Raw genomic sequence first — 15,000 nt, 5'->3', positions numbered from 1 at the left:
GTTGTTTGTGTGTATGTGGGTGTAAATGGGTGTGTAGTGTGGATTTGTGGGTGTGTGTGTGTGTGTGTGTGTGTGTGTGTGTGTGTGTGTGTGTGTGTGTGTGTGTGTGTGTGTGTGTGTGTGTGTGTGTGTGTGTGTGTGTGTGTGTGTGTGTGTGTTTGCGTGTGTGTGTTGGTGTGTGTGTGTGATGTTTAAAGTGGTGTGTATTACAGAGTTTTGGTTTGTGGTCTAAATCTGTGTTTTAAAATGTGATGTCGATTAGTGGTGATATCTGTGTGTGTGTGTGTGTGTGTGTGTGTGTGTGTGTGTGTGTGTGTGTGTGTGTGTGTGTGTGTGTGTGTGTGTGTGTGTGTGTGTGTGTGTGTGTGTGTGTTTATGTGTGTTTATGTGTGTGTTCGGTGTAGAATTTGTTAAGTGTGTGCGTGGTACATTTGGGGTGTAAAATGGGATGTAGAGTGGTGCACGTGTGCCGTATCGTTGTGGTAGTTTGCACAGTGTAGTGTTGTGTGTATGTGTGTCAGGTGTAGAGTGGTTTGTGTTTTGTGTGTATGTTTGTGAGGTGTAGAGTGGGGTGTGTGTTGTGTGTGTGTGTGTGTGTGTGTGTGTGTGTGTGTGTGTGTGTATCGATGCAGTATGTGTGCAGGAAAACAAAGGAAGGACGTATGAACAATTTGATAATTGATTCTTTCAAACAGGGATAGAGCTTTTTCGAGGTGCGATGTGCCCTCTGTCATACCCTCATGTGATTGGTCCAAATGCCATCGTCCCTTCAGCTCCATTCAAGCAGGCGGGGAACAGTACATAATGAGGCACTGATACTAGGGATAGTTGTTAGTGGAGGTGAGGCGTGATAAAGACCATTCAGCCAATATAAATGTATGGGCGCTTCCTGGGTGTCCCCCTTGGTGGTAATGACATGCCGTCCACCAACCACGGAACATGTTTATCAGATAGGAAGAGTAGTTCAAGTGGCAAAGCATCGGCAGTATTGCAAATGATTCAAGCGGATAGAGGGCTGTGTACGAGCGATAAAATCCCTGTGCCGTCCTTTTTCTTTTAAAGGATAGGGTAAACAATGCATTGAGACTTTTTGTTAATTGTGTGCAAAGTGTAACCCTGAGACAGACTCAAATCCAATTGAAAGGGCTCACTGTGATAAACAGGGACGGTATTTGTCAGGGACCTCACACAACTCATGAACAATGATTTATGAGAACCGATACGATATGGATAGGGACTTTTTGGAATATTGCGATTCTGTCTACGTTGTGATATGATATTAATAATGTTTTGTGTTATCTTATCTTTTGTGCGGAATCGGTTTTACGTTTGGGTTTGAATTCTACAGGCACATTATTCTACAGGCACATTATCCTCTTTCTATAGGCAATTAAAATAGCACACTCTCTGTTAGATCGTACCATGAATATGCTTCCACTAAGAAAACTTTAAATGTTTAAAAGTATTTTGGAATCAGCAAGTTATGACAGTACATACTTATGAATAATTGTTAGGTTCTAAGAAAAATAGAATAATGTTCTAAAATAGGTACAAGATTTCCCTTTACAAATATACATCAAGAAAGGCTGCATGTTGAAATCCCCACCCTGTACAGAGATGTATTTATGTAATTATATATAACCATGTGTTTTCATATGAAATGAACATTAAACAGAACTGATAGGTGCAATAAATACACACATGCACAAGGTATTCATGTTATTTATGTTAAATCAATATATAAAACTCAGAAAAAGCAAAAGTTTGCAAGAAACCAAACCGTTTGTAAATTAGCGTTTGTGCAGATCACTGATTTACGTCCGCTACAACAGATTCCACCAGAAAGCTTTACTGTGGTAAGATGGCGGCCTATGGTGACGTTCTAGACGCCACCGTAGGGCATCTAGTTAATATATATATCTATGTTTCCAACCCAAAACATCCCTCTCTTCAGGCTCCTCTCTGAAGCCACTCCCCCAAACATGTGACTAGCTCGCCAGCTATAGCAATAGGTCTGTCTACCCGGGTGGAAGTCTTCGGTCAGTGCAATGAGTGCACGAGCAGGGGGTGAACAGGTAGCTGGGGCTCTTATTTGGGTTCATTGGTATTGGATTTCTTTCTTTATTTTGTCAGAGCGTTTGATTTATTGACAAATATTCTTCTAAAATAAATTGTCTACCCCTTGATTATATTTCATGTTCCTAATTGATCTTGCAATGTGCTAATCAACACTTTTGTGAGCAAACCGTTCTTTCAAAGTATCGATTTTAAAACCTAACTTATACATGTCAGTTGCAGTAGACAGGGCATGATTGAATTGTTTTACAATTTTTTCCATATTCATGTATATGTAGAACCTGACAGCTCATTGGGAGTTGAGTTTTATACATCTGAATGCAGTTGGGGAGGAGAAGGGATAACAACCTACTTAGAACAGCATGTTGACCTTTAGAATTAACTTCTGGCCAGGAATCGGTGAACACACGGTCGCAGAAAGGTCAGTGGAAAATAATGACTTCTAATGTTATGGCTCACACATAGAGGAGCCGAATGACTGGGTCGGCCTCATTTCATCTCGTCCCCTAGTCCGTGACCTTTTCAATGCAGTGAGCCCGTGGTTACTATTGGAGTGATGCCGCTTGGGTCTCACACACACACACACACACACACGCACGCACGCACGCACGCATGCATGCACGCACGCACGCACGCACGCACGCACACACACACACACACACACACACACACACACACACACACACACACAACACCTTGATATCGCAGTGGTGTAGTGTTAAAACTAGCCTCTCCGGGGAAATACGACATGTGCGTTAATTTGACGGGAATGATGTACGACGACGGTGGTCACAATTCACACAAAGTATCCCCGAACAATAAATACATGTTGGTGGATTCATGGAGCAAGCTTACTTGGGTCGGCCAGGATGGAATCGGTCTTGGGGAGGAACTGGTCGCAGCGGATGCCCTGGTATCCTTCTCTACATCTGTTGGGGGGGAACAGAAGGTGTAGGGGAAAGAGGGTCAGTTCATGAGCTATGTCGCTTACACATAATAGACAGACAAACAGAAAGACAGGATGACATCCCCCCAACCAGCTGGGTGAAGGTATACCGGTCCACCTCTGCACAAACAAACAAACATCTCAATGTCCACACTACTCCTGTGTTTGTCGTCTCTGTCCGCCGGCCCTCTGCCAGGTGTCTCTCTCTCTCTTCCCCCAGGTCCGCCCTTCTAACCCTTAAAATGCCCTTTTTTATTTCTGAATTGCCCATGAGAGGGGACCTGCACCTACCACTCGCTCAGGGGTTCTACACCAAATATAGAGAGAGTGCACCGCCAGAAGCCCTATTCTATCAGACATGGGTGTGCCGCACACACACACACACACACACACACACACACACACACACACACACACACACACACACACACACACACACACACACACACACACATACACACACACACACACACACACACACACACACACACACACACACACACACACACACACACACACACAAAAACACAGTGAAAATGCATCACACATCACAAGAGGGCTCAGCTGCTTGAAGACACAGTGGTGACAGACACTAAAGGATAGAGACACTAATGGAGAGAGACACTAACGGAGAGAGACAGAGAGAGAGAGAGAGAGAGAGAGAGAGAGAGAGAGAGAGAGAGAGAGAGAGAGAGAGAGAGAGAGAGAGAGAGAGAGAGAGAGAGAGAGAGAATAAACAACATGTTCTTCCAGAAAACAACATGAAACCGAAGAGTCAAAGGCTAACTGCAGTCTTACACAACCTTTCTATTTTGGACCACGGTGTGTTTAAGAACAACATATGTACGAGCACATGTGGTATCTGTCTCATTGTCTTCTTTGCAAATCACTAAACAAAGATTGCCTGCTTTGCCTTGCACAGTGGCATGATTGCCTGATTCAGGGTTATTTTTTGGATCCTAGCTTGGACTTCTCAAGTTTAAATGGGGAATAGATTACAAGCCACAAACACACACATGCACATGCACACGCAAACGCAAACGCACACACACAGAACACTGAGCAGAGAATGTTGTTCCCTATGGGAATATATGAGATGTTATAGATAAAAGCCATCCCCAAAAAATCATCTGGTAATTTTTATCGACTCAGAAGATGAAGTGTGACATAAATATGTTCCCATTTCTAATCATCACATGCCAGTAATTCAATGGAAAATGTCTGTGTTTCTGCGTGTGCAAGACGTAAACAGAGTGTGAGTGTGAGTGTGTGTGTGAGTGTGTGTGTGTGTGTGTGTGTGTGTGTGTGTGTGTGTGTGTGTGTGTGTGTGTGTGTGTGTGTGTGTGTGTGTGTGTGTGTGTGTGTGTGTGTGTGTGTGTGTGTTTGTGTGTGTCTGCGCGTGTGAGTTAGCCTACTGGTGAAAATGAGTGCGTGTGTACGTGTGCGTGCACAATTAGCTATGTAGATCCTAACCATGTTTAGAAAGGTCATGGGAGAGCAAACAAAAAATGTAAAATACTGTACATGTGTATGCAAGTCATACAGCCCATGAACACAAACCCATGAAGTCAGAACACTGGCTAGGCAAATTGACCATGGGGACCATCAAAATTAAACAGGAACACGTCCATATCAGACTTAATCCTACCTAGATCATAGCCTACAAAGAAGAAAGCTTTATGGAAAATGCAGCCCAAGCCAAACAAAAATAAAACTAACTGACAGAAAATCTATGAATTATCCAGATTTCCAGTTGTTTCAGTGTAACTAGGCTTGGTATGCTGTTGAAAGATCGTCAACATTCATCATCTTCAACAATCCAATAATGTATAGTAAAAATGGGATAGGGATAAAATAATTAAGCAATTTCCGACAGAATATTGGCGACACGAAAAACATCTCCCCTACGCTGGCAGGACCGGCCATTTAGACCAATTTAACACACTGCAGCCACACAGGGACACCGTCTCAATGGGTTGTTAACAGAAAATATACCGCAAGCCATTGGTCAAAGTGTGACAGGGTGGTCCAACAGTGTTCACATTATGAGCCCTTTTCCTCACCGACCATTGTATTTTAAAATAAAACCATCTAAACACAGCCTTTACACCAATTAACCATGAACAACGGTTGTGTTGTTAGCATTGGAACCAGGGGGCGGGCATGAAGATGCAAGTCCTCACCCAACCTCTGAGTTCCTACCTCCTCTAAAATAGTACATATTTGATGTGACAAAAATACATGATTAATTATCATAAATTGACTGTAAAATAAATACAATCAAAATCTGCTTGAAAAAGGACAGTGTATGAAACAAACTGTCCCTAGTTTCCATGGAAATTAAGAACCTACTCGGTACACAAAAGAAAAATCGTATGGGCAAAATAATAGATTTACAACAAATAGTTGAGCTTCCACTTGTGATAACAATCATCTCATAACTGTGTCAATAGTCAGAATGATGAGCCATTTGACGGATAAGGAGAACATTCTCTTCCGGCCTCTCTTTCTGTTAGCACCAATGCAAGTTCAACTGTTAAGTGACTTAGAGCCATGGTCTTCAGCTGGGGGAGAAAAAATATGTTTTCCTGTGTTAATATTTATGTGAAAATCGGAAGGACAGTACATTGTATTGCACAAAATGAATGACTACCACACAGTCACCAGATGCCACATGATACAGAGCCTCAAACAACCTGACCCATTGCCATTAAAAAAAAAAGTTCAGACTATGTAAGTTAACTGCTGGCTAAAACACAGTTGGGTGCTGAAATAATTAGCAAACCTGGGACATGGTTGATTGCAAGCGTGTGTGAAGCCCAATGAATAAAAGGTAGGGCTGTGTGTCATTCTGAAGCTGAACATGTATTTATGCATGCATGCATCGAGAGCATATCCATTAATTGAATACAATCAAGTTACCAATTAATCACGTTTACCAATAAAGAAAGCTTAATTTTGTTTTGTGTTGTAGAATATGAGAGTTTATACATACAATAGCATGTTTTTGACCTATAGAGGGAGTCCTCCACAATGCAAACCAAGGGTTTGAGGTTTGGGTCACCATTCCCTTTGTTTTCATTCTGGGGTGCATTCCATGTATTTAAGTTGCCTCTTGTCTAGCCAGGATTCCAAACCTGCTCTTGCTTGTAAACAAATTGCATCTACAACAAATATTGAAAATTACTTTTATTCTTATCATTGTCATGCCTTTCACTTAACATTCTCACTGGGCAAATATTTTCACAGGGATACATTAAATCACTGAATGTGCCACCAAGATGAAGGCAATACATTATTACAAATATTTCTTATCAAACTGTTTTCAAATTGTCATTCAGTAGGTAAAATAGCAAGCAATTGTCTCTGATGTATGTAGAGCTCTCCAGGGATTCAGTCAAATCATCTTGTGGCCAAACATTCCAATCTCAAACCTCCAGCCAATTACCTGGCTTCACAATGTCTCGTTGACACAGGATACTCCCTGTCTAACGGAAGGCTGAATTAGATCTCTTTTGTTTTGGTTGTGTCTCCCTCCTACTCTCAGTCAAGGAACCAATAATGAAAGATAATGAACAGTTGCATCAAGGCAGCAGGCTACTACTGATGGAATGCCCGCGTAATTGATCTTCTTTCATCATACATTTGTAATTACACTTAGAGCTTAAGTAATGAGTATATATTGAGTGCTTCAGTTACCGTGGTTGCTCATCCAATCACCTCGTATGATACATGAAATCCTACTGCAATCCAATATGTCCGTTCAGGTTTAAGAGCTACTCTTGCTGCTCTAAGGCAACTCTAATCACACATGCAGAAAACCAAATCAATTGACTTCCTAAACTTCAAAGGACCCCTGAGCTTAGTTTGACGACTTTATTTCATTTTGCATTTGAATAAACTAAAATATGATAGAATTATAATGGCATCTTGGTAGTGTCATCCTGTTGTAGGCCTGTTAGCTTATATAAGACAGTAAATTGATGTGCTTGTTTCCCACTCTGCCTCACTGTAATGTACAAAACGTTATAGTCAAACTTTTTCTTCCTAACTGTTGGAGCACTTTACAGTAGCTGTAACAATTCTTCCTTAGTATTTTTTTTTTTAACTTATCTTCTGAATATCAATGTTCAAGGTTAGGATCAACATGAGAGCATTGAAAATATTGGGTATTCTGCCTTGCCAAAGTATGAAAATGCTTTGTAAAAGTTTAAGCCCTGATTTCTCGTAAATCCTGTTTGCAACACCTTTATCTTCAATAAGCAATATCTTCAAAAGTATTAGCTTGATTACCTGAAGATGTCTACACTTCAATATCCTGTGCGAGAACTAAAATATTTTTCTTAAAATTGTCCAATGTGACCCTAATTTTACCTGTCCCTCGCCCAGGCATGTTTTCATCAATTATTGCAGGAATCTCTCCATTTCTATCAGTTCCAGAATGATTGAAATGAATCTGGGACGCTGTGTCGCAGCCTGTCGCAGTCGCAGGCTGCTTCTGAGAAGTGGGGCACCTTAAGGAAGGGGTGGGGGTGTGTTGATGTATGTGTGTGAACGGTAGAAGAAGAAGAAAAAGCAGTTGTTATGTGATTGTGTGAGGGTGTGTGTGTATTTTTGCATTGCTTTTGCTTTATTTCCTTGTGTGTGTGTGTGTGTGTGTGTAGGGGGGGGGGGGGGATTTAGTTAATAATTCACAGCCTCTCCTGGCAGTTGCCCTCCAAACACGGAGCTCTTAAATGGTGAAAGTCACCTTGAGTTGCCTGCTCCTCTTCCTCCATCTCATCCCACAAGTTATCTCTTATAGCAAAGCTCCAAAGCAGACAGCAAGATGGTGAGAGGACCAGGGAAGGGGGCAGGCATGGGTGGGGAGGGGGGGGGGGCATCTTTCTGGAGGCCAGAGGAAGACATCATGTGCCCGGATCGTAATGAGCAGGTGTAGAGCGCAGAAACTCAGCAGTCACAGGCGTGTTTTCTGTCAAGATCCTTCCTGCCGTCAAGTATATGTATGTAAGCCAATGGAGAGTGCAGCAGAAAGACGTCACAGGCCCTACATTCAGCCTCACTCAAGATTTAACCAGCGCCCACATGTGGAACAGTAAACAGGCTCAGGATCAGAATCCTGCTGCGGAGCAGCGAGGGGTTTCTTTCACGAGCTTCTTACTGAATTAGCATCTTAACTCTATTCTCAACTCTCTTCATTTCCCAGTAAACACATGAGTAACGTCAGAAGCAGATGCTATCGATGTATTGTCTGTAAATAGATCTGGATACGCCGTTAAAAATGCATTAAAGTAGAGATAACATTTGTAATTCTTCACCGTTATCTTGCTCAGCCCTTTCTCGTGGTGCCCGCATCTTATTCTGCATATTAGCACTTCACACGCCAGCTCACAGCGCTTATCTCTTGCTCACTCCTCTCCTCCAAGTCAGTTTGATAGGGCTGGTTTGTTCTTAGTGCCGCCAAAGAGCTGCAGAGGTTATCGTTTGGTTTCATCTGAATGTTAAAAGGGGGGGAGTAGTTACTATGATCGATTTAAATGACCCATTATCTTTACTTGTGGCGAGCAGTCACTGCCTGGTTGACTCCCCTGCCGCGGTCCTCTCTAAAGGATCAGTCCTAGGCCAGTGTTATCAGCTCTCATCAGGATGGCTGGAGGAGGCTCATGTTTATTGTTCAAGCCCAAGCACATGTTATTCCTTTCTCTCACTTTCTTTTATTTTCTAAATGTGAAACTCAAGAACTTCTATGACGATCTTCTGTGTCAAAGTTTACCTGCGATGTACCTATATACATATATATGTACAGATAAATATGATCATTTTTGTTATGCCTCAAACATTGTATTTAAAAGCCCAGCAGTATATTCTTCATCATATACAGAAGACAGTTTGAAACTGTAAACCTTATAGGTCAATTTGACCTAAAGCAAAGTGTCCTTCAGATAAATACAAATATGAATAAACCAATGTGTCCTGTCTGGCCTTTCTCTTGTCTATTTAAAGTCCCCTTTGAATATTCAGATCTATGCTTAACGGTCACTGGCCTGCCCCTGATCTGGTTCTAGGGCGAGAAAGATTACAGGTGAAGATTACATTTCGCTTCATATACTTGAGGTTAAAATTACTGTTTTTTTTCATTCCAGTGCCTTGCTTTTGGGATCACATTTCTACTGCTTAACATGATTAGCTGCTTTAATTCCCCTTAAATAATGCTTAAATAATATTCTAGTCCATTTGTGTTTCACGTTTTGTTTACACCTTAAAGCGAAAAAGTGCAGAAGCCCTTCAATGTGTCAGTGGAAAAGAAGAGAATAAGTGTTAGAATCAAACACTTTTAATAAGGAACTGTCTAGCAGTTGATAGTTGCTTATTAAAGAGAAAATATGTTAAAAAGCTAAACAGTCAGTTAGAATTCAATTTCCATTTGAGTAGTGGAAGAACCCTGACGTTATAAATACTATCAGTCGCTTGGATGTTTGCAAGCAAACCACATATACATGTGTTTCAGAGGGAAGCAAAAAGAATGATCATAAATATTCCATTCCCTACCCTTGAGTGGTAACTGATAAGAGGTTTGGATCCCACATTTACATGTCCACTGACTGAAACGGAAAGCAGTTCCTTGAAAAACTGTTTTGTTGTGTCCTTAGTACAAGGACATGCAAACAACGTTGATGTTTAGAAGGCACTCGCCTGAAATGAAAGTGAAAGACAAGAATGACAGCCTTGGGATGCGCCCTGTAAAGTGCCTAAAACTGTAAACATGGCATCTCATTAGCATTACTTTGCTTTTGAGTGCATTCACTATCAACAATATGAAATCTCAAAACAGCCTTTCTGGCCAAAAACACCTGTCTCAACCAGACCGCTCATACTTATCACATTGCATTAGCGTAATGTACAATTCAAAATGGCCTCAGCAGTGGTTCTGCTGTTCCTGTGCTTCTGGCTTTGCTCTTGTGAGGTGAAGGAACCGCTATTTGTAACAACCTAAATAGTGAAGCTATGTCACATTCAGAATTCTGCTTGTATATATAATGGGTAAATTAAAGTACCGGACATAGCTTGAAGACATGGTCAATGTGGAATAAAAATGAAATAGACCTCAGTTATATCACTTAATAGATACCTTAAACACACATACAGATAAACAACATACAAAAGTACACACATACATACATACATAAATACATGCATACAAACATACACACATAACACATAAATACATTCATTCATACATATAGACACATAAACATACATGCATACATACAGAGAGTGAGCTCAATCGATTAACCTTGTAACAAACAAAGTGCTATAATCAAATATGGATTTTTAACCTTTTTAAACTGACTGTTCAAGTACCTTTACATTTTAGGATGAGGTTCTAAGCGGTTTAGAACTCCCTGTGTAATACCTGTGTATAATTGTTAGATACAGAGTTAGGGTTGTAATAATAGTGAATCAATTTCAAATAATAAATACAACCGAATAAAGCAACAGTATGACAATCGGTTGATTGGGTCACTCTCCTCCACAATAATAAACCAGACATGTTTGATGGACAAACAGGACCATATAAAATAAAACAGCGGATCGGTACAACAAAAATTATTCAAAAATAAACAAAGCAACAAAAAGGTATATTGGTAGTGATTTAATCTAGCCCCACATGCACACGTATAGCTGACTCTGTCATTTACACTCCATGAGAAGTTCCCTTTCATGTGCATGTGTGTGAGTTTCTTTTCAAGTAGCGCATGCAATGGATATTTTTATCCACAGAAAGTGTCACAAGAGAGACTGCAAAATCAAGGAAAGACTAGCCGGCTGCTCTCCAAATAGACTACTCTACATACTGCATGGCGCAAAATGCTTTCTAGTTTAATCGTGGTAATGATCTCCGCTCATGTTGTACATTACAGCGAGGCATTCTACCATGAAAATAATCTGTTCCTTCACAAGGTCGGAGAACCGTCGTGATGACAAATGCCTTGGTTGAAACCATGGTAAGGTGTACATTTTGTTAATGAAAATGTTAAAACAGCACAAACTAAACAGTGGGCCTGAGTGTTGCGTTCTATCTGTCATCAGGGATAATCCACTGAGGCTTCACTATTCTGTTTCCTCATGAATGCCGAGCAGAAATGAACTTGAGCGGCCGCGTTGACAGCACAGATGAGCCGCAGCCCGTCTGATTTGACATTGCAGCTATCAGCCCATCAGATGTCCAGCCACTGGCACTGTGAGGAGCCTAATCTTAAACATTGATCACAGTACCGCATGCTCGCTCCCGCTGAATGATGGACCTCTAAAGTGCCTGTAGACATCAAACAAAAGCCCAGTGGCTATTGGATAGTTTATACAATATGACCAAAACGACAGATGAATGCTACGCCCTGTACCGCAGTGTAATCGCTTCACCATTGAGGCTCATCTCAGTGGGAGACAGGGGTGCTCATCTCCCCAGCCCATTCTTGGAGAACTCTGCATTTGTAATTAAATAATAATGATATTAACTGTTTTCTGACCAATGCATTCACTGGTTCGGTCAAGAACAGTAAATATGATTTTGTTTTCGTTTACGTATTTGTTCAGGGTAAAATATTGTTATTTTTACGATTTTTTTCGGAGCCCACCTACCAATTAATCTAAATCTCCCTCAGACGAGCATTCACCTCTCTGACAAGCTTCGTGATTGTTTTGCTTCGTAAATATAACTTTCTGTTAGTCGTATTTATAACTTTGCAGTTTTCGGACAAGCAGTCTTTCGAGGCAAACTCTGGTGTCAAATAAGTATCACTCTTCTTGTCCTCTGCCGCTGCTCAGATTTTTTCTCCCAGAGAAAGGTCCGGGGACATAGAGACGTTGTCGGATTGGTTCAATTAGTAATTACTGTCCAATTTGTTCTGTGGCTTGCTATTGGCCACATACATGGGAACAATAAGATAAGGAATTATAACTATATTTTCATTACCTAGTTAATAAGGAGCTTTGCCTAGTACTTCACCATATTTTGCTCAAGAACAAGAAAACAAGGAAAAATCAATAAATCACCTTGGAGCATAAGCAGAGAACAGCCACAAATGTGAGCTACATCATTGCTGCATATTGTTGTGTCTCCTCCCACGTCTTTGAACTGCACAAGGCCACACATTATGCATTCTATCACAAGGCATAAAGAAAAACAGAACAATATCTCCAACAAACACACAAAATAAACCAAAAGAACATAAAAAAAAAAAGATGAAGTATTCTGAAATATGTAGTGGAGTCTCCACTACAGGAGCATCTATTGGAAGACAGAATAGAACATTTACATTTTCAATGTGTCGAAGGGTCGCAAAGGTACTATGAGTTCACAAGCATTTCTTGTGTTATTTTTTTAAGGAAAGGTTTTTATTTTGTATAGCATGTATTTCAAATCTGAGGAGGATGGAGTGATGTTTGAAGGACTTAGAAAGAGTGAGGAAGACAGAAGATTGGAGGGGGGGGGGGAGGGAGATGGACAGACATAGGGAAAGTGAGAGAGACAGATAGGGAAAGAAATACGGCAGAAGGGAAGAGCGATGTCACAAAGAGCGAGACAGAGCGAGTGGGAGTGTGTATGTGTGTTTGTGAGGGTGTTTTTGTGACTCTCATTGTGCACTTCAGTGCACCCTCTCAATTTGACAGGGCCATGTTTACAGTGAAGAGGGAAGCTACGTCCAGGCTGGGGGGGGAGGGGTTAGGGTGTGTGTGTGTGTGTGTGTGTGTGTGTGTGTGGTGTGTGTGTGTGTGTGTGTGTGTGTGTGTGTGTGTGTGTGTGTGTGTGTGTGTGTGTGTGTGTGTGTGTGTGTGTGTGTGTGTTTGTGTGTGCACTGTGCATGCATTTATGTGATTGGATTTGTGGGAGTTTTGTGTATGACAGCAGTGGCAGTATTAATTAAGCAGGTGAGATGAGTGGGTTATGCTGCATCATTACAATGGCAATTACAGCTCAGTCTAGTCAATGAGCAGACTGTTTACTGAGAGAAAGAGACAGATAAAGAGAAAGTGTTTGCGTGTTTGTGTGTGTGTGTGAGAGAGAGAGAGAGAGAGAGAGAGAGAGAGAGAGAGAGAGAGAGAGAGAGAGAGAGAGAGAGAGAGAGAGAGAGAGAGAGAGAGAGAGAGAGAGAGAGAGAGAGAGAGAGAGAGAGACATAATAAACAGAATGAGTGCTACAAAATGGAGGACCAGGGACAAAGTCATGTAGGTCTTACAGTCTGAAATAGAGAAGCACAAATTATTGCTAATCCTCCATTTATAGTCAGCCTCCGTGATTTCTCTTGTATCTCTGTCAAGGAATAGTGGGAGGCGATGCAGCCTGAACAGAATTCACTGTATGCGACACATTGGTAAGAAGATTATCCATCTGTAGTGACACCTTAATAATGATTGAGTTCCTAAGAGGAGGGAAGAGACAGCTTGACAATTTGGTGAACTGTCAAATCCTAATACAGTATATTTACTGTATTTTACTGTCTTTACTGAATAAAAGCTAGTATAGCTCGTATACCTATGAGAGTGTTACTTAGATTAAACCTAAAAAGTATCTCATACTGCAAATAACATCAGAAGTAAGAAAGCCTGGTTTGTAATTAGTCACTCAACACTGCCTCTTATCTGAATGAATTATGAATTATATACATGCTTAGCCATATAAATAATCTGGCTAAATAATGAGAAGTATTTAGAGTCAAACACAGAACATGAAGAAAGGATTATTAAGAGATGATCTGGTTTCCTGGTGACTATTTTTCTGTTGACTAATTTGCCTGATCCTTGTCCAGGGCAGGTCTGTCCTCTGTTGACTGTTTCAGACGCTAAGACGTGCTGACATTTACACACACAGCTCTGTACGCTTTGCATGGCTAGGCAGAGTTTTCTCTTTGTCAGCAACCTGCATATGTCACAAGTGATCCTTAGTGGGACAGAGATAGAAACGGCCCACTGATCATCACTCCCCCTTCCATCGCAGAAATCTTTTTACTCTCTTACTTTTTTTTGCGGTGGTTGAGTAAAGTTGTGTTATTTGTTTGTGTTTCATGTCAGGCGGTCAAGATGACAGGAATCCACGTTGCGCACTGAAGGGACATGACACTGAAAGTGTGCGTATGATATACATGGCCCATTATGTAGCTCCACGGCAAAAAACATCACTTCTGTTCTGTTTTTATGACTGTTCACGACTTTATACAACCTCATCCTTCTGAGCACCATTTCACTCACAATTCTCTCAAGCAATCCAATATCATTCTCTTCAGGGTTTTGAATGACACATAACGAGTACACAACCCCTCTCCCCCAGGCGTCATCGTAGGACCACCAGCAGTGTCGCTCGTAACACGATTTATGGGTCTGGTAGCAGGATACAGGTTGTAGACTAATCTTCGATAGTTTAGTCTACTGCCTGTGCTCTGGTACATGAATAGTGTGTATACTTGATGAACTGTGTTCGTCCTACCATTATGCCTCCATGAGTAGGGTCTTTTCCACATATCAATTGACAGGTTACATCACTATTACCTTTTTCATACTCATCTGTGATACAAATAACAACAAATGAATTTGAGCAATAACAACAACAAAATACTGTACATTAAAAGCCAGTACTATAACATGCCATATGCTTCACTGTGTGCTATAATAGGAGACCTTCAGCCTTTAGCCTTGTAGTGCACAGTGAGCGTCTGCCTTTGACTCTGTCTCCAAGGTCTACAGTCAACCCTTCCACAATGAGCCTGTCAGCATCTTCACCTAACAGGAGAGCTTGTGTAGTTGTGTGTGTGTGTGTGTGTGTGTGAGTGAGAGTTTGTTTGTGTGCGTGTGTTTGAGAGTGGTTTGTGGGTGTGTGTCTGTGACAAAGACAGAGGGAGATAGAGTGTGTGCGTTGTAGATATAATATGTGTTCACATGACAACAGTTTACACAGATGATTCTTGCAAGTCTATGCCCCCAAA

The 15,000-nt window shown here is 41.2% G+C and overlaps 1 protein-coding gene across 1 annotated transcript in view; it reads right to left on the bottom strand.

Moving 5' to 3' along the window:
- The window catches only part of LOC130404632 (pro-neuregulin-3, membrane-bound isoform), a 285,157-nt gene that overhangs the window by 45,023 nt on the left and 225,134 nt on the right, over positions 1-15,000 (bottom strand). The window contains exon 4 of the mRNA XM_056609478.1: positions 2,932-3,005. Within this exon, the coding sequence (XP_056465453.1) occupies positions 2,932-3,005 (74 nt within the window). The remainder of the gene's footprint in view (positions 1-2,931; positions 3,006-15,000) is intronic.

This window comes from Gadus chalcogrammus, chromosome 15 (assembly GCF_026213295.1).
Source record: "Gadus chalcogrammus isolate NIFS_2021 chromosome 15, NIFS_Gcha_1.0, whole genome shotgun sequence".
Lineage (NCBI taxonomy): Eukaryota > Metazoa > Chordata > Actinopteri > Gadiformes > Gadidae > Gadus > Gadus chalcogrammus.
This window is presented reverse-complemented; position numbering and strand designations above follow the sequence as displayed.